Source organism: Uloborus diversus, chromosome 7 (assembly GCF_026930045.1).
Source record: "Uloborus diversus isolate 005 chromosome 7, Udiv.v.3.1, whole genome shotgun sequence".
In the NCBI taxonomy this organism is placed as follows: Eukaryota; Metazoa; Arthropoda; class Arachnida; order Araneae; family Uloboridae; genus Uloborus; species Uloborus diversus.
The window spans coordinates 141,186,446-141,212,925 of NC_072737.1; the positions used below are offsets into that span (position 1 = coordinate 141,186,446).

The 26,480-nt window shown below is 32.5% G+C and overlaps 1 protein-coding gene across 1 annotated transcript in view; it reads right to left on the bottom strand.

Moving 5' to 3' along the window:
* The window catches only part of LOC129227061 (E3 ubiquitin-protein ligase HECW1-like), a 92,565-nt gene that overhangs the window by 58,983 nt on the left and 7,102 nt on the right, over positions 1 to 26,480 (bottom strand). The window contains 10 exon segments of the mRNA XM_054861705.1: positions 261 to 453; positions 2,660 to 2,804; positions 4,018 to 4,166; positions 8,441 to 10,199; positions 18,204 to 18,301; positions 18,398 to 18,534; positions 19,581 to 19,750; positions 21,712 to 21,793; positions 24,770 to 24,876; positions 24,987 to 25,094. Coding sequence (XP_054717680.1) covers positions 261 to 453; positions 2,660 to 2,804; positions 4,018 to 4,166; positions 8,441 to 10,199; positions 18,204 to 18,301; positions 18,398 to 18,534; positions 19,581 to 19,750; positions 21,712 to 21,793; positions 24,770 to 24,876; positions 24,987 to 25,094 — 2,948 coding nt within the window.

Genomic DNA, 26,480 nt, shown 5'->3' on the forward strand with positions numbered 1-26,480 from the left:
CCCTATTCAGGATTCTCATTATTTACTTGCTGAAATAAGGCCCTTTAAAATACTTTTAAATGATTGAAAATACAATAGAAAATAATTAAACGGAAACTGACTAATGTCATGCAAGGTAATTTTAATACACCACTTTTTTTTCTAAACTGTCTCACTCTTATTTTAAAATGGTTTCATCATACCATATACTTGCGTATAATTCGAGAAATTTAGAAAAAAAAAGAGACTGTGCAACACAGCTAGTATCTAAAAAAACTTACATCATTCATATGAAGAACATTTAAGAAGTCTGGACGTGTCAAAAAACGGACAGCGGGTGACCGCAATAACAAGATTCTTTGGTTCTCTGGGCTAGATGAAGAAGGCACTGTTGTTGAAGTAGAGGCAGGAGTAACACTAGTTGCATTTTCCTCGTGAGCACGAGATGTTATAGTTCTTCTTATGCTCTGGTACCTAAAAATGAATAATACGACTGGTTAACCACAGAGGATTCATTGTCCGTACGAGTCACACAAGAAGTCAAATGAGATAAAAATTGATCAGACAGCCAAATTTCAATAATTCTTGGACAGGCGACACATAAGGGATCGTTCACAAAAGATCTGTTTTTATCATGAATCACACTGAAAGTTTACAGAAAGTTGCAAATTTGAGAACGACCTTTAATTATTTGTCACCTATCCAGGAGTGTTTGAAATTTGGCTCATTAAATATAATGTGCCAATATCTTTCTAAATCTTTAAGATATTGAGCGGAATTTGAGTATGAGCTGGGAGATCTACTTGGGTTTTAAATTGTAAAGGTTATAGATTGGTATCTTTCACGCATGATCAGTGAAAACTTAATTGCTTCAAACGTTTATATTTCATCGAATTTTCCACATTTGAACTTCAACTTTTAGTATTATGTTTCTTTTGTATGCTGCCAAATATTTTGAAAATTTGGCAAGGGGTGACGGAAAAATCTCCATGAGATGAGCCAAAAACCTTGAAATGAAATTTGTGTTTTTCAAATAAATACTCATATTTTGGTGAATAACAGTGATACCTTCACAAAAAGATAAAAAATAAATTCTACATAGTAAGTAAACATATTTCTGAAATTAATAGCTTATTCCTAGCTATTTATGATGTAAGTTGATCAAAAAGTTTTTGTTTTCTCAATTTGTTACTGGTCTCCCAAATTCCTGGTTGATTTAATTTTTATTGGAAAATGACAGCTGGAGCATACCTTTTATGTGATAAAAGTTACAGAACAATTGGTCTCTTATTTTTTGAAAAATCTTTAAAAAAGTGAATTTTTGAAAGTGTCCTAATACCTTTTAGAGATTTAGTGTACATACATAAAATTTCAGTTCAAAGACAGATTCTATTCTATAACTCTTGGTGTCTGTCACTTTTTAGAGAAAATTAAAAAGCTTTAAACACATAAAATTAAACATTTGAAAAATTTCTAGCATTTCTTGAGTTAAGTATTTGCTGTCAAGAAAAGCAGTAAAATTGGAGCTTGCAGGGAAAAAAAAATCACAAAAACTGGTTAAAGTTGGTGTCCAGCAGAGCACAGGCGACTAATCCTTTCGGATAACTTGGTACAGTCAACACTTGACTTACGTGAGTGATGCATTCCAAGACTCCTAGTATAAGTCGAAATTTCGCGTTGTAGAAAAATGCACACATACATTTTTTTTTTAGAAACACAACAAATTCTTTTAGACACTGTTAAACATCCCCTAAACTGCTTTAAAGCATTCTTCAACTATACATTACAGTCTCTTACAGAAAGAACAGAACTTTAACTGTTTTTAAAAAATAAAAAAAAGCTGTTTTATTCAACATAAAATACTTTAAGATGCACAAAATGAATGATTAATGGGAATGAAAGACATAAAATAAAACAACATGGCATGCACAGTATGTAGTAATAATATTCATGAGTTGAAAAATATAGATGGTGATGATTTATGCTCCATGATCAGATTGTTATTCTATTTTAATACATTTTCAAATACGATTGCTTTGCCTTTTCATTTCTAACGTTCTCATTTATGGCAACAGTCTCTCTTCCTGATCTCTTTAATCCACAGTACAAGATCAGCTTCCATTTTATAATACATATTTATTTTACTTAGACACTACTCTGCAAGCTTCAATATTGAAACTAAATTCGGAACTTTTACGGATATCTTTTTGTTTTGACTTTTAATTGTACATATGGAATATTCACTCATACTTATTGTCGTGTTACCGTTGAAGTTTTGTAATTGTTCAAGCATATGGAGAATCTTAACCTTTTTTGGCAGAAACTCTCTAGTTCATCTCATCTTCAAATTTTGAATGAAACAGTGCATTAAGGTGTCATTATATTTCATCAACTTTAACAAATAGAATGAAAAAAAAAGAAAGATGCTGAGTGGTTATTTGATGCACTAACAACGGGATGCATAGACTAGTTTGGTGTGAGATATTTCACTGTCAGTGATGCTAAAGTGATGTAATAACATTCTCGAAACAATATTTAGTAGCCAATAACGAAGTCGATATTTCCTTTTAAAAAATTCTCGTTGTCGACGAGGAATACATTTGTATCATATGAGACATAAAGTATGTTATCTAAATAATAGCATGTTTAAACTGTAAAAAAAAAAAAAAAGAAGCCCTACCTGCGGTCTAATTGTTGACGTTGTAATTCACTAGCTGTTCCAAGAGTAAGCTGCTGTGAAGCTGTAGGTCTTGTCCATGTTGTAGTACGATTCAAATGATCAATATAAAAAATACGACCATGGCTGTCAATTCGTGCTTCCCAATCTAAAAATAAAATTGAAATGGTAAGGAATAGTTTGCAAGAACCTATTTGAAACGTAAAAGCTATCGAATCAAAACAAAAGTCAGGGGGCAGAAGGGTCACATTTTTTAAACCTTCAAAATTCATGCATATTTGTCTATTGTTCATTTTCATGGAACTATATTATTTAGTAAATTTTAATCCCAGTAGAGAAAAATGATTCTTTGTTTTTTCGACTACTTACTTAGGAAATACTAAGATGCTATATGATTGCTGCACATTTACAGCAATGGAATAAACTTATACATGCTATTTCCCACACAAGGAAAGTAAATTTAAAGAATGGCTGAAAATATTGATTTAATAAAACCTAATTCCTACGATTTTAATCAGAAATTTTAGCAAAGGGGCCATCGACAAATGATGTCATTCTTTGAGGGGAGGAGAGTTCATGAATTTGTGACATTTTGTGACAAAGGGGAGAGAGGATGTAATAAGTAAGAAAGCATTTTTTTTATAAGAATGTGTTTACAAAAAATTACATGACTTTAAGACTAAGAGGGGAACAAAAATGTTAAAAAAAAGGCTAACTTCATTTTTATGGACAGCCCTAAATATATTTTTGAAAAATGCAATATGAAATGCACCCATCTCCCAATGGTGGTACCCCGCAATACGGGGTGAACCAAACTTTTTCCCCCTAAGAAAAAGGAAGAAGATAAAAGTAGAAGGAAGATAATAATGATGCTGTATGTGAGTTTCGTGCAAAGACCTTTTCAAATGATCAGGGAGTGAACAGGATGTTTGGAGTCAAAAACACCTCAAATCTGCTCACATAAACTGCAACGCCAGTAGATAAAATTATATCAGTTGTTTGAAAGGCAAATAAATGAATTATGAAATGAAAACTTGCTTTCTAGTGTTATTTTAGTGGTAATAAAATAGGAGACATGTCATTTAAACAAACCTATTCCTAATTTTTTATTAAATTAAAATTTATAAGCAGAATTTTTGGTTCATGCTTGAAAACTTAAATGGTTCTTATCCCAGAATCTGAATTTCATTTCAAACTCAATATTTTTATTTTTTCCTTAATTTTTATTAATTGTAAGTTACAAAAATAAAAGGTACCCCATATTCAGAGCTTTTATCCTACACACATTCAGTCTGTCTCATCTTCAACTAATAATGTTAAAAAGTTAAAGCATATAGGAAAAGAAAACTTTTTGCACATACGTGGAGGTAATGGATCTTCCAAATCAACCCTTTGGTACCTAATTGTTCTTTCCGGAATAGAAGGCAATCGTGTAGTAGGAAAATGTTGTAAAGTTGAAACTTGAAACTGATCTCGACCAGTACATAAGAGAGGCCTAGATGCAAAATTTCTATAACAGAATAAATTTATTAATTGAACTATTTAAACACTTGTTATACAGCTACAGCTGTTAGAAAAAAAATCTCCATTAAATCTTACTCACATTTGTATGTTACTCTCGATATCTCAAACTTCGATATCTTGAAAACCTTGATATGAAGAAAAATTATTTTTCCCTTTGATTTTGTATATTTATCTAATGTTATTTTTCATTCATATGTCAAAGCGCTTTTAATCAAAACCTTGTTATGTCGAATATTTTTCGAAGTCAAATATCATTTTTCCGGAAAAACTGCAGTTTTTATTGTTGCAAAGCAACTTAAGGAATGTTTGCAAAATTTCTTACTCCCTTCATTATTTTTCTCAAAGGTTACGAATGATTTGGAGAAGCTTATCTACTGTCACTTTAATTCTAGAGCCCGGGAGTGTCGGAAAATGTAAGTCCTGAGAAGCCAAAAAACCTATCTAAAACTTTTTGCCTACTTCTTACGCCATTTTGTTGGATCTTACGACTCTATTCCACCCTCCATAAAAAGGAAAGATGGACGGAAAGCCCCTTTAAACCAATTTCTTCTGCGGGGTGCTCGAAACTCTTTTGAAACCGTTATGCAACTTGGTAATCCAAATCTTTGATAAGTTTAGTTGTGGTAAATCACTACATTTTGCTACTTCACTACAGCGTTCTTTTTTTCTCTATTGTTTTTGGTTCATTTTAAAAATTAAAATTTTTGTTATAGTACTTTTCCAACTTTCATTACATGTTTCCACTTAATTTTAGCAATCATGACTAATTTTTAGAATATTATTTTACTATGACTATGACCTTGTTATTTTGATTTGTTTTAACCGCTCCTTCGACATTGCGATATTGAGAGTATACTGCACATAAAAGAGCATAGTTGGGCAGTTAACATGCATTTCAAATACAAAATAAATAAAACAAAAATCTTCTATTGATTAATTTTATTATTAATAATGTCAATGGATTAACAAAATCTTTACCACACAAATCCAATTTATTTCTTTTTTAGTGTACAAATTCAAATAACGAAAATTTTCTTCAAACATGTTTCAATAAAGCTTTTGTCACTAAAATTAACCTACAGGGGATAACAACTCATACCCCCATAATACTATAAATCAATAATATTGCTTTTCAAAATTAGATTCATCCTTTTTTTTCTTGCTCTGACTGTATTGTGTATACAGTGTATGTAAGCCAAAAAGAGTGCAGGTGTTAGAGTCATTTTATGCCCACACACTCTAAGGCTCTTCAACTTCTTAAGTTATTTTTCTCTATTTGAAGGAATTACAGAAATCACAAAAGAAATGACGAAAATCACAATTAACCTGTAAAAAGTTTAAAAGTTCATTTTTCTACATTTCAGACCAGTATATTCTTTAATATAATACATACGAGTCCGTGAGAAGCAAAGAGATGTAAGAGCCAAATTTAAAATTTTGGAGGTAATCAGTCATATGATAAGGGAACCTTTGCTCTGTACTGGGGCAAGAGATAGTACTAGTAGCCCTGGTAGGTGCTGCTGTATAGCATGATTTAGAAAAAAAAAGTCAATGTAAATCTACCTAGGATCTGAACTTTAAATGCGTTTTACTCGAAAATTGAAATCATCCACTTGCATCCCTTTGCTTCACACTGCCTCATATCTGCTTTAATTTTCAGGATATATCTTGCTTATTTCATCTAAATTCTCAATGTTAGAGAAACAGGAGGTTCTTCGCCTAGGTTGCATGTTTACAAAACACAAAATTTTGCCCCCCCCCCCCCCCCCTTCAGGAAAAGCTCTGTTTATCTTAATAAAGACTGAACCCTTAACCCGCCAATGTTCAAAAATAGGGACATGATATTTAACTTTAAAAAATCCCAAGAAAACACGTATAAATTGAATAAGTTTTTACCAGCATTTATTTGTCATATTTTGAAGTATGTTTTGAACTTCAGTTTGAGCATTAATAAATTAAAAATTTCTAATGGTGATTGTTCAGATAACCATTTTTTTAAAAATAATTTTGTAGCTTTTTCTTTTCAAACATCTTTTAGGGTGATTGATGATGGGCAAAACTAATTTCAAGCTCATTGGTTTTCCTTGTTTAGAAGGCGACGATTAAGCATATTTCAGCACTGGGTCAATCCATACAGGTTCAACGGATGGGTGCGCTTGACCATTTAAATTTTTTTTGAAGCTTATACTCCTAAAAGCTGCATATGAAAGATGCTTAAAATCACTTTTATTGCTTCCTTTAAAAAAAATGAAATATTCGCAAAAAAAATTTCACTCAAAAATCGACCTTAATTTCCATTCTGCTCACCCCGAACAAATGTTGAGGGTTTTTTTCGACTCGACCACACGTGGATAAGTGCCTAAGAATGTATAGACTCGCAAAATAACCATTTTGGCAATTCTCGGAAAAAAAAACAAAGAGTTTTCTCGTGACATCTGTATGTACGTGTGTATGTATGTCGCATAACTCAAGAACAGAATGTCCTAGAAAGTTGAAATTTGGTACGTAGACTCCTAGTAAAGTCTAGTTGTGCACCTCCCTTTTTGGTTGCATTTGGATGCTCCAAAGGGGGTCTTTTGCCCCTTTTTTGGGGGGGGGGATCATTGTTAATTTCGATGTGTCTCAAGTGGTGCTATAATTTGGCGGACACTTGGCAATCTATCGCCAGTCTTTTGTTCGCCAACTTGGCGATTTTTTTTAAATAATTTTGTTTTAATTTGGCCACTTTTTTTTGATATTTAGAAAGTAAACTATTGAATCACATTAAAACTGCCAATAGTGAGAAAATGACATTAAATTGGAGTAAAAGGAAGTCATGTAATGCACACATCAGCTCGTTTATTCTCTAAACTGGACCTCTCATTTTTTAGAGTTCATCAAAAGCGATTTTCGTAGTCAAAAATGGGACTTCTAGACCTTTGCATTTTGGCCAAAATCTTTTTGAATTATATTTATGGCAGTTAATTTTACTCTTTGATGTTAAAGTGCATAAGATGATTTTCTAACAGTCTGAGTTACGTGGCTGTAACTTAATAATTAAAGTAATGGCAACAGGTTAAAGTTCAAGGTCAAATATAAAAATTTTACTCATTTCAAAGGGGGATAACTCGCGTAGGGGATGGAAACACAAAATGAAATACAGCAAAAAGCAATCACTGGAACCATGCTAATAAGAATATGTAACTGTTGCTGTGTGTGTTTTTCACCCTTTATAGACTACAGCTCCTCAAAAATCGGGAAAAATGACAAAAATTATTTTTAGACCCCTGTAAACCAAAAGGGGATGTAATTTTAAAAAAAAATTCTTGGCCGAATTGAATATTCAATCCAAGTACTATACATGTTATACAAATTGTTTGGTGTATTTGGTTTGTAAAAAAGATACAGGTTTTTGAAATTGAGCAATTTTGCTAGTTAATTCACATACTAAAACAGAAATAAAAAGTGTGAAAACTTCATTGCACCTTCTTAAATTACTTTCATTATGCTCTAGATAGCAAATTATACTGAGAAAACATATTGTAAGCATAAAAATAATTATTTTTATTTGATAACTTAGAAATATTTGGACATGAATGACTAATTCATACTTAATTGACTTCTTAGGTAGTTAATTTATAGACTATACTGTTCCTTGCCGCATTTCATTTTGTGTTTCCGTCCCGTACGCAAGTTATCCCCCTTTGAAAAGAGTAGAATTTTTACATTTGACCTTGAACTTGAATCTGTTGCCATTACTTTAATTATTAAGTTACAGCCACGTAACTCAGCATGTAAGACTATCATGTTATGCATTTAAACATCAAAAAGTAAAATTAACTGCCATAAATGTAATTCAAAATAGATTTTGGCCAAAATGCAAATGTCTAAAAGTCCCAGTTTTGACTACAAAAAATCACTTTTGATGACCTCTAAAAAATCAAAGGTCCAGTTTAGAGAAAAAATAAAAGAGGTTTTAAGCATCTTTTACATGCAGATTTCAATGGTATGAGTTTCAAAAAAATTAAAAATGGTCGAGCACACCCATCCGCCGAACCTGTATGGATTAATTCCACTATAAATGACTAAAACTCTTAAAAGCTACCCAACTACTTTCTACTTAGGCAAAAAAAAAATTAAAAAATGTTGAAAATGACAAAAAATAATGTTAATATTGAGTACAAAAACATGTATTGAAATTGTTTCTCCAAAAACAGGGTAATACATATAAGTATGAAATTTTACGTCATGGACATCAAGTATTTACTGAAAACAACTCACCCTAGAGAATTTCTTCTTTGAGCCCATAAATCTGAATCTGGCCTAATGAATGAAACATGATTTGAAACACAAGATTGTGACACAGGTAAGCTATCCCTCTCTTCGGAAGATGGAGAAGTCCTTAAGGGAGAGGGGCCATCGTCAGATGTTTCATCTGTGGGGCTTACAGGGCTGAGGTCATCACTAGCTGGACTGACAACCAACCCGGGAGAAACCGGAGTCTGAACACTATCTGGTGTTGATAATAAGCTGAGAGAGCTGGTGCTACAATGCATCCCAGTTCTGGAAGTTGAGGGCATGTCCGGTGTTGTAGCACAACTTGGCAGGGACGGTTCCTGTGCAATGGCATCGTGATACGCAAGCGCATTGTCTCTGTCAACGGAATCAGAGTCTGAGCCATAGGAACCGTTTCTTTGCACACTGTCTCCGTCGCACGGCGGCTCTTCATTTTCGCTGGCACTAAGTGTTTGGGATGAGGGGCTGCTGCACGGCGGAGTGACAACATCAGGTACACAAACACTGTAACTACCAGGGATTTCATCATTATCGATGTTAAGCTCACCAAACTCGGATGTCATCTGATCCATGGAATTCGCAATGCGGGCCAAATCGCTAGCCTCACTGAGACTGAGATATGTCTCGTGGTCGAGATCTGAAGAACTGTACTCATTAATGCTCGGCTCTAACTCCGAGTAATTTAATATAGGCGTTTCATCTTCACCTTCAAAATTGACTGCCTCGTTTATGTTTTCGAGAGATGGGCCTCCCTCATGAATGGAATCATGCTCAGGAGTTGCTAATGGAGCAGTGCGCTGTGCTCCTTGATATTCATGCATTTGAGTCTGATTAATGTAATACCCATCTGTATAATTATCTGTACCAATAGGATGAACAGGTAGTGCAACTGGTCTAGTGGCACCACTTGACGTTCTTTGTGGTAATGCTGGAGGTGGAGGACTAGAATCTCTGAGGAGAGGAACTGATACAGACGCTGGCAATGTAACAACATTTTCATCACTTTCAATGCACGGAGTGGCATCATCATCATCTGCGTTATTATTTTGTTCATCTGTATCGACAATCTCGAGCAAAAAGCTGTCTTCCGGTTTAGTTAGTTTTGGTTTCTGAGTAGATACCTGACTAGAATCCACAGTTTCTGTTCTGCTAGTAGATGAGCTCTCTTGTGATGTGCTGGGCCCAACAAGGTGAGCTTTAGATCGCTCTAATGGACGATGCCCTTTTGCTGATTTTTGTTTAGGTGGAAGAGGTGGGGGAACATCCATTTCTTTCGCTGGAGTTGGATTTGGAGAAGGTTCAATACTGTTGGCAGCATCTGTTGCAGGCTGAAGTACATATTCCATATTAGTAAAGGCCACTGTGGAAGAATTGATGCTGCAAATACTGCTGCTGCTAGCTGTTGTTGCAGGTACTGATGCAATAGATAATCGAGTAACTGAAGCTTGTGATGCTCTTCTACTTGCTGGAGGAGCTGCTGTAATACTGTTTATGCTCTGATCTGACCCAGAGCGAATACTACGAGGTTGTCCTTCTCTTCTTGAAGATTCAGAGGCACGAGACCCAGCAACAGAATGGCTGCTGCCATTCCCAGACAAATTACCATTTGGCATTTGAGCTGATCGACTAGAAAGTACAATGTGTTGAGGCGTATTTGGGACGGAAGACCCAGTTATTTGTGAATCAGAAAGATCAGTTGCATAAATTGGATTATGAACTTGTCTAATGTGAGTCCAAGGGTCAACTGAAAAGGGGAGAAGAAAGCAAATAAATAAAATACAATTAAATGAAGATAGCACATGAAAACAGGTATTGCTTTGCAATCAAGACAGCTGTCATTCTTTGATGATAAAATTTTTAAGTTCTCATAAAATACTTTCAAAGAAGTTTATAAACATCTTAAAAGGTGAACATGAAAAGAAGAAAAATTTCGCAGGAAGGGAACATGATAAAAGTGGGTACTTTTCAACTATCTTAAATCTACTCAATTCAAGAAACTTGGGACAGATTCAAGAGATTTTAAAGGTACTAGAAATCCAACTTGAATTCTAAATTTTCTTCTAGCACTTCGGTCTGCTAGAAGAAAATCAGAACAAAGTGACTTTTTCACAGCATAAGTTTCTTTAAAACAAATGACAAATATGCAATTAAGATATTTTTAGGGGAAAAAAAAAGAGAAACTAATTAATGTCCCTAATTTTGAAGCCTTGCGAACAAGCCTTGTGAGCATTTTAAAAATTTTAATTGTTTTCATTTGCTTTTACAAATTTTATCCATAACTTTTAAGAGAAAATTCTAAAAAATTAAAAAGCATATCTTCAGAATTTTTCTTTTAACATCAATACGTCTTTCTCCAATATCACTGCATTGCCACAGAATTAAGAAAAAATACATACTGAATAAAATAAGAAATTTTAATATTCAGAATATTAATGTATTAGATTACAGAATATAATGCAGTTTGGCATTTGAGAGTGAGCTCTTGCAGTTGGGTAGACAAGTGAGCGATGTAGAAGCTATTGCAGTGAAGAATAAAGAACCTAAGATGTATGATAATTCCTCTTCCTATTGCTGCATTACATGGAGCCATTTATTGTGTTCCCGGATCAACAATTAGTGTTGCACAAATTTGGGGGACAGAATGAGTGATGTAAATCTGGCGGGATTTGATCCAGAGAACTTTGTAATTGTATCCAATACTTAATTAAAGCCCAAGAAAATTCAAGGCCTGGGTGCAAATTTGGGTTATTTACTCTCCGAATATAAGTCATATTACTTATTTTTATTTTTTAAAATTTTATGGCCTAAATTTAGCAAGTAAGTTTATCCACAACCAGTGGCATAGCTACACTTTCTGCTGCCAGGGGCGGTTCCTCAATTTGCCGCCCTTTTCATGGGAAATAGTTAATACATTAAAAAGGCAAAAGTATTTAATAAGATTTTTAAAAAGAAGAAAAGAAACTTATCTTTTTTCTTTCGTATTTTTCCTGTAGAAGAAAAAGGAATTCAGATCCCCGACGAAATATTCCGAAAGTTAAGTCAAAATTCGGAATTTTAAGCAATTTTAAGTAACGCTTATAGAAAAAGGACTTGGAGCTCAATCCAGATTTTTTTTTTTTTCAAAATTAAAATTAGTTTTATGCTTTCTTTGGTGACGTTAGGGGGTCCGGACTTCTCAAGCAAATTTTCCGAAAGTGAGATGCTAAAAAAAGTAATTTTAGGCTGTTTTTAAATACTTGAAGATACTGGGGAAGGTTCGGGGGAGCTGTACGGAAAGCTTTTCAATTAAACTGAAAAACACGTAACTGTAGGCTGTATCTAATGGTATAAGGGCCTCCCCAAACTCCAACACAGATTGGACTTTCCTCCTGAAATATTATCGATTTAAAATCAATTTTAGTCTATTTTTGATGGTGTTAAAGAGAATAGGGAACGTTTGGGAGCTCTCTGGAATTTTCCGATGACGAAGCTTCAAAAACGCAAAGGCTATCTTTGACGGCATAAGTTCCCAAATGTTGGGAAGTCTAATGGTTTTCTCGTCTCCCCTTGAAACTTTTTGAAAATGACGTCCTAAAAACGAGATTTTAGTTGTTGTTTGGCAAACAGCATTATGAGAGAGGGTTCGGAAGGGGGTTTCCCACCCAAAATCTTTTTTGAAACTTGCTCATTTTAAACTTTTCATCACTGAGAAAAAAAAAACTTTGTAGTCTTCCCTCAGAAATTTCTAAAAAACGAAGTTTGGAGCCAACTGTGATGACATTAGGTGATTTCGTGGACATTTGGGGTACCTACCTTAGAATTTTTCTGAAATTTAACTTTCAAAAACCCTACTGTAAGCTATTTTTGGAGACAATGGGTGAGCTGGGGATTTTAAAGTTCGAAGTTGATGTCCTAAATACACATTTTAGACTATCTTTAATCACGTTATAGGAAGCGTCAGAGCTTGACCGCCCTCAGGAATTTGTTGGTATTGAAGTTTTAAAAACTCAATAATAGGCTAAAAGATGAGATGGGAAAGGGGTGGGCATTATCCTTTGGAAATGTTTTGAGACTCAAGGCCTAAAAGTGCACTTTTGGGCTGCTTGGTGACGTTAAGAGATAGGAGGGTTCGGTTGCTCTTCCCGAAAAATTTGACAATTTTTGAGGGTTTAAGAAAACAATTTTAAGCTGTTTTTGGTGGGTCAAAACTTTCTGCCCTTAAAATACATTTTAAAGCTTTCTCTGGCAACGTTAGACTGCAAAAAAGGGGGAGGATTGAAAATGGAGCCCCACAAAATGCTGTTTTAGGCTATGTTTGGCCAAGTTAAAAGAGAATGGGATAGTTAGTGGCTCTCATCTGGAAATTTTTCAAAATTCAAGTCCTGAAAATACGTTTTAAGCTTTCTGACAGTATAGGAAAGATCTTAAAGGTCGGAGAAATGTTCCTAATTTTAAGTTTTAGAAACGCTAATTCAGGGTCAATTCATGGGCAGATTTATGGGGGGCAGAGGGGGCCAATGCCCCCCCACCCAGTTTTGGGAGGACTTTATGTAGTAACAACACATCTTCCAAAAAATTTTTAACATTATTTTTTTCTTTTTTGACTAGTTCAGAAGGGCATGGGTGAATTTATAGGAGGGGGCCATAGGGGCAATGCCCACCAGTTTTGGGAGGACTTTAAATAGTAACAACACATCTTCCAAAATCTTAAAACAAAAAATCATCATTTTTTTTTTTCTTTTTTTGAATAATTCAATGAAAATGAAGAGGATAGTGAATGTTCTTTTCTGATGGGAGAAAAGGAAAAAAAGAACATTAAATACAAATAGTACAGCTGTCACTGGGGTGCTGAAAATATGCCTAAATTCACTATTTTGGGCTGAAAACCATTTGGGCAAGTATACAAATGAAAATAAAGTCAAAACGAGCTATGCATTCAGTTGCAACACTTATAACTGACGATTATTTTTAAACTAGAACTAAAAACAAAGGGAACCCCCCTCCCCCATTTGCGCTAACAGAACGATCTGCTCGTTATGATTTGTTTTCTTTCTGTTCAGAATGTTTATTTTCAGTTTGCGTGATTTCAAAAACTAGATATTTTGTGCTGTTACAGACGAAAGATTTTGAAGAACCTTATGGATTCACACGTTCAGATTGGTAAAATTGTAAAAATCCTTTAACCGTAAAAACTGACGAACTTTCGTAAAAATTACAAAAATCTGCAGATAATAGGGCCGGATTTGCCTATAAGATAAACATGCTATAGCTTCGGGCCACTGCTTTGAAGTGGGTCCGTAACTCGTAAAAAAATTGCATGATTTGTTCCTTGAAAAATGGAAAGTGCTTGAAAAAAATAATTTCATCTTCAAGTGCTTGAAAACCTTGAATATTTGGAAAAGCGTGGCTACAAAAAATAATTTTAAATTTCTAACAAATGGTAGGGGGAGGAATGCCAAAATATGTCAAATTTAGCTCCTTGCTACATCGTGCATTAAAAGTGTAAAAATCATGGTTCTTACGTATGTAACATATTACTTGAAATAAATTCTTGTGACTCACATGTTTCATATCTTGCTATTTATTTAATCCCGAATGCAGTATTTTGGAAATTCTTTTGTATTGATTGCTTTTATCTTGCATTTACTGCATATTGTTAATCCGTTTAGCCCGGAAAAAATGATACACTACCTCTATTCCTTTTCGTTTTCTGCACTGCTTATAATTAAAACAAAAGGTTGTTGTAATGAGAAAATTCTAGTTTATTTTTTCTTTTAAACTTAAAATAGCTGTTTTTTTTTTACAAAGTTTGAATATTACTGTACAACTGCATAATCTAGTGCTTAATTTCAGAGATTGGAAAGTGCAAATGAAGTGCCTTAAATTATTAAATGTTCTAAAATCCTTGAAAAAAATTGGCACAGTATAACCTACTAGGGCTCTTGGGCTAAAACATCCAATCTAACCAACCAAACCTTGAAAATAATTAGACAAGTCTTTGAAACTCCTAAGCAAAGTGTGCTTCGATTTTATTTCTTATCAAGTGTATAAATTATGAATTGTTCTAATAAGTAGTATGTTACTCTCATGTTACATATTTTCTAATCCTGTACAACATTTCTTTTAAAGTATTAACTTACATCATAAAGCACATTTAAATCATAAAACTTAAAAATAAAAAAAAAATTGTCTATTTTTTCCCGATATTTTTGTTTTTCCAATTAACCCTTATTAGGCTTCAAAATGCACAATTTTACATCCATTTTACAAAATTTCCTCCGGGGGAAACCCCCGAACCCCCTAAATTTGGAGATATTCTTTATCCCACTTAAAAGTGACCCCTGCGTCACTCTCTTAAGGTCATTTCAAAAAGGACAGAAAGAAAACACACATTAATGAAAACGACACACCAAAGAAAAAAAGAGTGAAAGCATGGCCTTATGCATCGCAGGAAAACAGACCAAAAACATGGGGGGGGGGATTCAAAATGTTGCTCAAAAAGAAACCCTGCCCCCCCCCCAGGAACTCGGTCCTAAATCCGCCTATGGGTCAATTTAGTTTCTCAGGGGGATTTATAACTCCCTTTTGGATCCATGCTTTAGCAAATCACTTAATATTGACAAACTCAGAAGTTCCCACCCAGGGTACGAGCAAGACTCACCCCCTCCTCCTTCCCTAGATCCGGTACTGTTATATTGCCAAATTTGGATGATTCTATTTTTTACTGATTGAGGACGATAAGATAAAGAGGCCCTTTACATTTGATTCACCATGATATAATTCATGAGAAGAAAAAGTTGAGCATCAAAAATCATTACTTTTGATGTAAATGTGAAAGCCTTTGCCTAGAGAAAATTTTACTGATTAAAAACCTTTCCTTAAAATGAATGACTAAATGAGTTTCTCACTGAAACTCATTTAACTCATTTGTTTAAAGGATTTTGCTAAAATAAAACAGTAACACAAGCAATTATTATTTGAGTTGCAAATAAGTTTTTTTTTTAAATGAATATAAAATTTATTCTGTCTTAGTGAAAATTTTGTAATCAATGATCAATTAAAGCAATTGTTGAAACAGATATTGCTATCTTCAAAATAAGCAAGAAACCGCCCCACCATTTGAGACCTCTCTCCTTTTACTCTTGTTGTCACTTTCCTTTAAAAAAAGTGATTTAAAAAAAAAAAAAGTGGTTTCTCCAATCAACTTTCTTAAAATAAAGTGATAGTTTCATCATATAACGAAACGTTATGAAGTGTATACTTTCTTTCGCAATGGTGAACCTTAACAGTAAAAGGAAAAAATCATGGTCCCTTGACTTTACACTACCATCTCCCTCAGTCTGTAGCTTCAGACGAAGGAAGAGAAAAAACAAATAATAGTGCTGAGATGTCCACAAGAAAAACACGTGTTTTGTATAAGAGTAATTTAATTATCATAGTTGTACAAAAACCTTACAATTTGAAGATTTTTTTTTCTTTTCTTTTTTTTTTCCTCTAGTTATAGATCAAAGGCATGATTTCCTTATTGGGAAAAAAGCGTTTAATTTTTTCGCATCAAAAGTGTGGAATTGCCGCCCCTCAAAAAGTGCCGCCCGGGGCGGACTGCCCTCTCCACCCCTCCCTAGCTACACCACTGTCCACAACTAACCTGTACCACAAGTGTTCTTGACAGGCTCGTTATTTTCCCCTATATTTTCAGGAGGGGAGGGGTAAAGGATATGTAATCAATGTAAATTATATCTAAAAACAACAAAAACCACACTCATTTACATGTAAATACATTAATTTCTCACAGGATGGGAGGAAACAATTGCACCTTTCTGACCGCCCATGATGAAGGGCGTTGTTCTTGATAGGCTCTGTTTAAACTATAGCTAACTGTGCTTGACCTTCCCTTTAGGTTAAAACAAAGCATTTGCTTTTTTTGCGAAATAGCACCTTTCTAGATCTAGAGAATTGCACATACAGTGGCTCCTAAAAGTGTTCGTACACCTTGAAATTTTGTAGTAAAACCAAAATAACGCAAAGCTGAGTTCGAATATGAAGTCCAATTTTTTTTCACACCATTCCTAAGCCATTCTGAAAAAAACCTAGTAGTTTTTTTCAAAATATTGCCAGATTTTATTTTTGAAATTTGTCAAAAAACGAAGAGACAAAGAAAAAATACGCCACAAAAACCATCGTACACTGAAATATTTTTGAATAAATTGATGATTGAAATTATCATATGTGGTTTTTTTGTTATTTTTGTAATGTAATGACACTGTAAAGTGATTTGCCTTTAATTTTTTGCTTATTTGTTCCCTAATATTCTGTTTATTATTTTTAAATGGCAGCTCTAAGTAGAAAATAACAAACACGATTCGAAATTTAATTTTTTCCCCTCACAGTAGACATAAATTGGTTTAAAATATCTCTAAATTAGTTTATTTATACCATTCTATAGTGAAGTGCTTAAAAAAATGATTTAAAGACAAGAATCGGATCGAAAACAAGGTAAGAAAAGGTCAACTGGCAAAGTTAACAAAGTCTGATCGGAGGTTTACAGTTAAAAAAATTATGAAAAATACACATTTGTGTGCTGAAAAAGTTTCTGCAGAATTGAATGAAACATTTTATGTTTAATTTTCACCTAAAATTGTTCGTCAAGTTCTCTGATTAGCGGGATCTCTTCATGCAGAAATTTTCTTGTTCGTGAGAAAAACAGTAAGCTTACGCTTTCCGTCGTAAAATCAATGATAAATAAGCTCAAGAAGTTTTGGAACAACTTCTTACTTATAGAGGAAAATAAATTCAACATTTTAGGTTAAATTGTTGTATATCTGTCAATAGAAGAAAAAATTAGGAATTTAATCTTAAGAACCTAGTTGGATCACTTAATCAGGACGGTGAAAGTGTTCTTGTGTGAGGGTGCATAAGTGCATCAGGACTTGGAAATTTAGAATTTTTAGAATAAGTAATGAATCATGCTGTTCATTTAAATATTTTAAAACACAATTTTAAACTATTAGCCCAAAATTTGGTAATCGGAAACAACTTTGTTTTTTATCAATATAACGATAAGAAGTTCACGTTTGCGTTTGATGTCTCAAAAATTGTCCTTAAAACTAGAAATATCTCCTAAATTGCCAGAGTTCAACTTAATGTAACATATTTAGAGATATTTGGAGGCTAGATTACAAATATACAGCTCTGAAACGAAAATAGAGTTAGAAACAGTAAAACTCGAAGTGTGGTTGAACACTTACTCAGAAATTGCATAAAAAAGAAAATATTAAACAATGAAATCTATTCCCACACGTTTAAAAGCTGTTATTGATACTGTGTGATATTCTACTAAATAATAATTTTGTAAAAAGTTATTATTTGCTATTATTTTGACATTTTATCAAAGTGTACGAAGACTTTTGTGAGATAAAATTTCCGGCACTTTTTAGTTTTTGATTTTTAACAAAATAAGTTTTAATGTTTTATTAAAAATTTTCATGTAGTTTTGTTAAAAATAGATCATAGATCTTGTAATTAAATACCTATTCTGAAATATTAATTTTAACCAATGCATGGGGCCTTTTTCATTGAAAGTCGTAGGTGTACGAACACTTTTGGGAGCCACTGTATGTATATTTTTATTTGGAGTACTTTAAATCATTTTCAAACAAAATTTTAAAAAACAAACATTGCACATTATTCTAACATCTATTAAGAAACTATTTAAAATTAGAAGAAAAAAAAAAACTTTTAATAAAACACAAACAAAAGAAGAAAATACCTGGACCATTTTCTAATGTAAAGGTAAAAGATAATTGTCCTGTGACATGATCAGATGGGTTTTTATTGCACAAACTGAAACTGAATTCGATTGGAACACTGAAATTGAAAATAAATGAATTAAAATACAATTATTAAACAGAAATAAATCTAATGAAAAGAAAATTAAGCATTTCAATGCTGATATCTACATACCCAGTACATTGATCAAGCAAAAGACAAATCTGCACAGAAAATTTTCCTAAGAAACGACTAATTATTGGCCTACTTTTAGCAAACTTATCTTTCACTTCAAAGTCAAGAATATCAGAAGGATAGGCTATGAATTCAAACTACAAAATAAAAAAAAGAAGAAAATGTATTCAATGAAAACAAAGTGAATTTTTAACAGCATTTTATTCATATTATATTTCATAACGTTTTGAATTATGTTACAAAAAAAGTGAATAATTACATCAACATATATGCTTAATTTATCAAAAGTAGTGACAGAAAAAAAAACATAGTTAAGGACTACTTTAATTAAAAGAATGTTCCTACAATAACAGTTTTATCTGAATTCAGTATTGAAGCATCACAGAAATCAAGTTTCTAAAACCTTCAGCTTAAATAATTAAAAAGAAAAAAATTCTAGGATGGATTTATGGGGCTAATCTTCGCAGAATGAATTTCAACAACAGATTACAGCTAGCAACCATTTGACAAAAGTTAATACAATTAAATTATATCATGTTTGTGAGGAGATAAAAACATTTTACAACACAAGTTTGAGTGTAAAGGATTTTTTAAATATAAGCAGGGACTTCTTAAATTTAGCCAAAAAAATGTTTTACAAGAGGCTTAAGTTTGTTTTCCTTTTTAAATGATAAAAGATGAGAAAGAAATAAAAATTCATGAAGTTCAGAGAAAAATTGGGAATATTTTACATTTTTTTTAGGAAATTCAAGTTTTAAAAAGAAGAAAAATGGAATACGACATACTACAGAGATGATTGAACGTATACATTTTTCATAATTGTGTATGAAAAGGGTTTGCTTTTGTAGTTGCTATTTTTGAAATCCTTTTGTTTTGTTCCCCAGATTAGGAAAATTAAAAATCTTTTCTTAGGGAATTTCATTGGTTTGATGAAAATTCAGGAGATATTTACTTCATTATGGAGATCAGGAGAAAGCATCAAAACTTAGGAGTTTCCCAAATGAATGTGGAGAGTTGGCAGCTTATGCTATACCAGTTGGTGGCTTATTGTGCTTATGCACGGGATTAACACACAGTGTAATAGCTTCAAAAACTATATGAAGCCACTATATATAATAATTCAAAGTAATAAACATTTTTAGGCATTTTTATCTACTTTGAAATCAAAAGAATAGATTTGTACCTGTCCTGGCCAAGATGGATGCGTTGTTGATTCAGCAATACCAGTTCGACAAACTTGACCATGATGAGGTAAAAGTAAAACACCTTCTCCTTTTCCAGGTTGTATAGATATTTTGACATAGGGATCAGGGTTGAAAAACATCCCCTTTTTCAAATTTCTTGCATGGAGATCTGAAAAATAACAGTAACCATGATTCTATGCAAAAGTGACGAAACAATAAAGCGTGATCCAAATTTCTCCTTCATCAAAGTCAGTGTTAAATTTCTTTGATAACGGATTTTTACATGTATGATACAGGCACATTATGTAACTAGAAACTACCCTTAAAACTTTTGAATACTTTTATAGCCCGGATTATATGCATTAACATTGTTCGATACACAATTTGATATTTTTGCTTTGATTGACCTTAGTGCACATGTATGTGTATAAAAATGGATGGACGTTTGTGGTCGCGTGTGTTTGTATGTTCCTTATATCAATCTACCAGTTTATGAAACTACTACAAACTTAATACAGTGGGACTACAAACAAAAAGTCATTTTGTGGAAATGAATAATAAATTTTGTTCTTTTTGGTAGCTAATGAGAAAAGAAAAAATATTTAAAGGAATATAAGCAATTATCAAGTTAACACACATCTCCTGTCCGATAAACTGCTTCAGATTTTTTTTTTGTATTCAACTATAATAACTTTTCTCTATGCAAACGAATAATTAGTGCATATGTAAGTTGTAGTGAATATCTTAAGGCATTTTTAGATCATAATTATGTGATTCTTAAGTGTACCTTTGCCTGGGCTCTGCTTATAAAATAAAAACTAGTGACCAGAAGCGGATTGATGTTAGCATTCATAAATCAGAAAGTAAAGCATTGTTATAGATTTAAATACTACATCAGCACATAAATCTACTTTTTTTTAAAAACAACAAACAAAACCTCAATGGTATATGTTAACAAATCTTTGTTCTTCTACTCTCAAGCTTCATTCAAATCTTACAATCAAAAACAGTATGGGATCCCGATTTCAGAATCCCCAAGCCAGAAAGATCCAAACACTGGAACTTCATTCCTTAATTTAAAAAAAAAAAAAATGAAAAAAAAATGAAAAAAAAAAATTTTTTTTCTCTTTTTTTCCAGTTTTAAGTCTATTTTTTTACATTTGGCAATTATTTAGTGAAAAAACAATATTTTCCCCTGCTGCGTGTTATGCATAAATAAGCGTTTTGCTGTAATTGTGCAGCAATTTTTTCCATACACTTTTAATTGGCAATAATTGTTTTTTTTTTCCTCATAAGTAACCAATACAAAGCCTATTGATCAAAATTACAAAACTATAATTTGTAATAATGTGATTTATTTATTGTATCAAGCAGCACATTGCATAATAATAAAAAATAAACATCAGTGGACTAAATACTGAAGAAAATTGTCTCATACTTTTTATTAGCATTATAAAGTATACTTTCATTCAGATTAATAACAAAATAAAAGAAATTTAGCACAACATCAGGGAAACCTGGAAAATAGTGACAAATACTGCATGATAGGAGAGTTTTCACTACTCTTTCAGGCAGAATCCAATATCCGAAATATTCCAAAATCCAGAAAGGTCATGGACCTTTCTGGATTTAGTGGTACCCGCACAGCTTTGCCTGTAGTTAAAAATTAAAAGGTCATTTTGTTCGCCTGTATATTTACAAACAATCGATGACGAATTTCTTGCCAATTTGCTATGTTCATTTGCTCGCCAATGTTACGGTTCCATGATGTAATTTTGTAATTTACAGATTTTTCGTAATTTTCATCCACGTTGTGATAATTTGCTTGGTAAAATTTTCTGAAAATTGGAACAGAAAAAGAACAAAATTGAATTTTTGAATAATTGCTTCGAGGTGCACACCCCCATGCTACAAACTAACTTTGTGTTGTCGACAAATTTCATGAAAATCGGCCGAGCGGTCTAGCCAGAACGGGGCACAACAGAGATCCAGACAGACAGACAGATCTAGATATCCAGACAGACTTTCAGCTTTATTATTAGTAAAGAAAATAAACAATTTTTACGTTGTATGCACAACACATGCAATTTATGAAACTAGATAAAGTGAAGTAAGATAAAGGGTTCTTACTAGATAAAGTGAACTTCACCATCTCTACAGGATATTGCTGAGAGGAGTATCCCACCAACACATCATCAGTCCCATGACTATTCTGAGGAGAAAAAAAGTAACACTAATAGAACAGAAAAACATAAATTATGAAGTAGGGGGGTTGCCAACCTTGGAGAAACAATTTGAGGAGCATCTGCGGTGATTTTGAGGAGCGTTTTGAAATTTTGCGGAGCAGATCAGTATTTTGTATAAAAATAAATTAAAAAAATTAAACCTCTTATCCAAAATTATTTTTGAGCTTGAGCATTTGAAGCCCCAGCTTATGAATAATTATTTTTAAATTAATAAAACAGGTTTAAACACTATGTCATGCTTTGAGTACAAAGGTTTATTTTGCCTTATTAACATGCCTGTCATAATAAACTAGCAGAATATAATAAAAATAAATTTAACTTTATTAAAATATTTGGTAAGTCTGGTCAGCATTTAGACCAAACAGGAAATGCGGAGCAAAACAACTTCTTTACGGAGCTGCAGAATTCCACTATTTTAACAAACTCCGCTAAATGCGGAACAGTTGGCAACCCTGTAGATGAAAAGTTATTACTGTGAAATGAAAAAACTTTTTTTTTTAAATATAGATTATAGCTTAACATGTTCAATACAGCAAATAAATACAACAAGAATTATTTTATTAAGGGAATAAAGAAATATTACTTTACTTTTACTGTACATACACTTTATCGGAAAATTCGAAGAAAAACTAAGAGTACTGTAATAGTTTGACTCAGAGCTGTAACCAGACTTCTGTTTTGGGTACGGTTTTAGAAAACATTTCTTGTGAAATCTGTATGATTAATAAAATTTTATTTCATTTGTACATTCTATTGATTTCTGCAACAACAGGTTATTTCAATGATGGAATGCTGCTTTAAGATCAGCGACATGAGCAAATGTAAAAGATGATGTAACTGGGGCATTCCACGGTATTTTTGACATTTATGTAGAGTCCGTAATGTGACCTTTTTTGCCATAACTTTTTAATTTACTGTTTGATTAGCATATTATTTTATTTTGATCTTTTCCTGCCAACACACCAGCTCAAATTAAAATAATTTGCAAATCAAATGGTAAGTTAAAAAGTTATGGCAAAAAAAGGTCATGTTACGGACTCTACATAATGTCAAAAATACTGTGGAATGCCCCAACTATTAAATGAAAGACAAAAACTGACAAGTGTACTACATACATATTCTCCCTTGTTAAATATTTGATATTTCCTTAACAATTCAAAAGAATAGATGTGTGTACTCATATACTTGCATTTTAAATAAGCTTCTTATATTTATATTTTTTGACACTCATGTTAAATACAGAATTTGGCATTTTCAAATTTTAAGTTTTTTTTTTTTAGTGCCTGGAAATCAAAATTTAAAAGAGAGTGCTGTAGTGCTCTGTAAGAAATGATTTTCACAATAACTAGAATACAAATAACTATTGCAGATAAAGCAATGAGTTTGTAAAATTTTTCAATGATAATTTCATGAAAATGAAAAAAAAAAAAAAAAAAAAACTAATAAAATAGTAGTGGTTTTTTTTTTTTTCAAACAAGTATAATGCAAAGCATTTTTTTAGAATAATTTTGAAAATTTTCGGACAGGATTTGAACCCTAAAGATACACCCCTTAAATACGGCCATGGTTTGACTGCGTCACTACCTGGGCGGCAAAAACTTGGGTTTTCCTCTAAAGATCTTGGGTTTTCAACAGAGGCGTACGGTTCTTGGATTTTGTTTCAAATTCTTGGATTTTAGATTTTATTGACAAAAAAGATACATTCCTAATGTATATGGTAATAAATATTCTCAATAAAATATAATTCTTTGGTTAAGCAACCTCGAATGGACGTTTCTGTCATGCACATGCAGTGACTATATAAAATATTGCATTGAAGAAAAAAACAAAAACAAATAGCGAAAAAAAAAATTACCTGCTTTAACTCTGAATATAATTTTTTTCTTTACATCTTTTGTGCTTGTTCGTTTTGTACTATCTGCATACTTTTATCAATCATATCAAGCAAAAGTATCAAGTTTATTCATAAAGGTTTTTTTTTTTTTCCGAAGGACAGAATTTTTTTTTTTTACACAGTTTTTAAAGAAACTTATTACAACGATATAATTATTGAGAGATCAATTTTAGTACTTATCATTTGTCTACTTAAAAATCTCGAATATTAATAATCCATCAGCTAAAATAGAAGCCTATACAAAAGAAACAAAGAATTAACTATAGTTGGGGCAAACTAAACCTGGCAGCATTGTGAAAGCGACAAAGAGCCTCGTTACACCATTTCTAATGTATCACTGCTCCACTCCTTCAATAGTTACCCCCCCCCCCCACATAATCAATTTGCTAATTCCTTTCAAGAATGTCATTACTCAAAAATTAACGATTTGGAGTTATGTTTGTTTTTAGAATATCACGAATGAGTAACGTATTTTAGCGAAAACCGCAAACTAATCAACCAATTTTTTATGATCATATAAAATTTTGGACCCTAAACTTTAATGGCGCCTCTCTCCTTCGGAAGACTTTTGGGACCCTTACTTTTTACTTCATATTATTTGTTTTGATATGTACTATCACTCTAAAAGTTTTTTACAAAAGAGTTTAAAAACACCCTGTATATCTTTAACAGATGTTGTCTTTAAAACTTTAAAATTATGCACCTGAAAAATCAAGTATTTTGAGATATCATATTGTTGAAAGGAGTGAGCGAATAAGAGATCAAATCACTCAAACTCGGGAAAATTTACAAGCAATGAGAAAAATCCCCCCCCCCCCCCATTGGCAACACCGACTATTACCATTGCAAACCTGTATCCTCATCAGTATCTCATTAATTCTTTGCATCCTAGTTATAATTTGGATCATTACTGACCACAATACTAATGACATAGAGCAAAATATTTTGGAATTTTTATCTTTGAAGAGCTCTATTTTTTATTTGTTTAACAGATCCCAAAAGAAAGCAAAAAAGAATTTTATAACTAAAACTAATTAAATATACTTACTTGAGGTCCACAGGAATCTGGGAACCTTTTAACAGTAACCACGGAACTGACTGCTCGCAACATTCCGGATAATCCATGATAATATTTAAAGCACACATTAGTTAGATCTGAAAGAAAAATAAAATAAAGTTTCAAAAACCACAAAATTCTGGAAACAAATACCTTCACTCAAAACTAGCCATCCAACTGACTAGAAGCTATGAAAAATTTTACTAACCTTCAGTAAAGAAGTCATCCTTTTCTATTGTCCATGAAATTTGACCTCTTGCAGTTGTTGATGGGCGTCTAGTTTTACACTCCAGAAATCTAGCTGGATCAGTTTCATCTGCAATGTTTGATGTTAGGAACATATAATAATAAATAAATGCTAATAAAGTGAGAAATATCAATTTTAAGTTGATTATAATTATAATCACGGCTGAGGAGTTGGACTGAATTTGGGGTAGAAGAGTTCGAATTGGGAGTCAAAGGCAGTGGTTGGAAAAATTACATTTTTTTTTTGTAGCGAACTACAACTATAACTACTTTTTTTTAAAAGTAGCAACTACAAACTACTTTTGAAATGTAGTCGCTACTTTTTCTACCTTTCAAAAAATAAGTAAATAAAGAGCATACACTCTAGGGTGTCCCACAAAAATGAAAGTCGATTTTTCAAGTTGCATACCCTCTTATATTTTTCCTCTTTTATCAATTGCGAAAAAAAAGTTTCATATAATTTGAACAACAGTGTGCTGACTTGCGTCTAAAAGTGCAAACCAATACTTGTAGGCTAGGCCAAAACAAACTTTTTTTTTCAGAAAATCGAAATTTCTGTTGATAAAACGTTGCCCCATACACCCCACCTGTACCACAAAAACATTTATTCGAAATTTAAAACACTTAGATATCCTACACTAAAATTTATAATTTTCTTTAAAAAATTAAATTTTTTCTACTTATATTTTAAAAAATCACATATAAATTTGAAAAATAAATCAAGTTCAAAAATTATTAGCTAACACATTTTCAGATCAACATTTACAAACAAATAATAAAAAAATATGATATTTAAAATGAAAAATTTAACTTAACCTGGAAAAAATCCATATCTTTGAATACTACATGGGAGACTTAAATATTGTAGGAGAGCAAAAAAAATTATTTAACACATGCATTAACTGGGTGCCATGGCACCCTGGGGTGTCGTGGGAAGAGAAGCCAAGCAGAGATGGGCAGATTCGTATTCGTAAATTCGAATCCGAATTTGATTCACGGCACTTTAATGTGTCAATCCGTATTCACAAGTGTGAATTCGAATTGATTCATATTTGCAAGTTGGAATCCAAATACGAAATTTGGATTCTTACCGATAAATTTGAATCCGACTCCATTCGGATTTACACCTACGAATCCCAATCATTTCGGATTCACATCTATGAATACAAATCCTTTTGGATTCACACTTGGATTCACTGAAAAATTCAATTCAAAAGGCCAATATAAATAAATAAATGTCCGTCTGTACCTTGTTAAAGGTCGAGATTTGGATGTTAGCCAATTCCTGAAGAAAATGACGGTATTGCGATGGGTCGAAAAATTTTAGAAGTGGAATTTTTCAAAAAATTTTATGCCGAAATCCATTCTGAAGCAAAACCCAAAGTTTAACATTTTTTCATGTATGTATAAACATGAAAGCTCATTGAACATGTTTTCGCATCCCACAATCTATTAA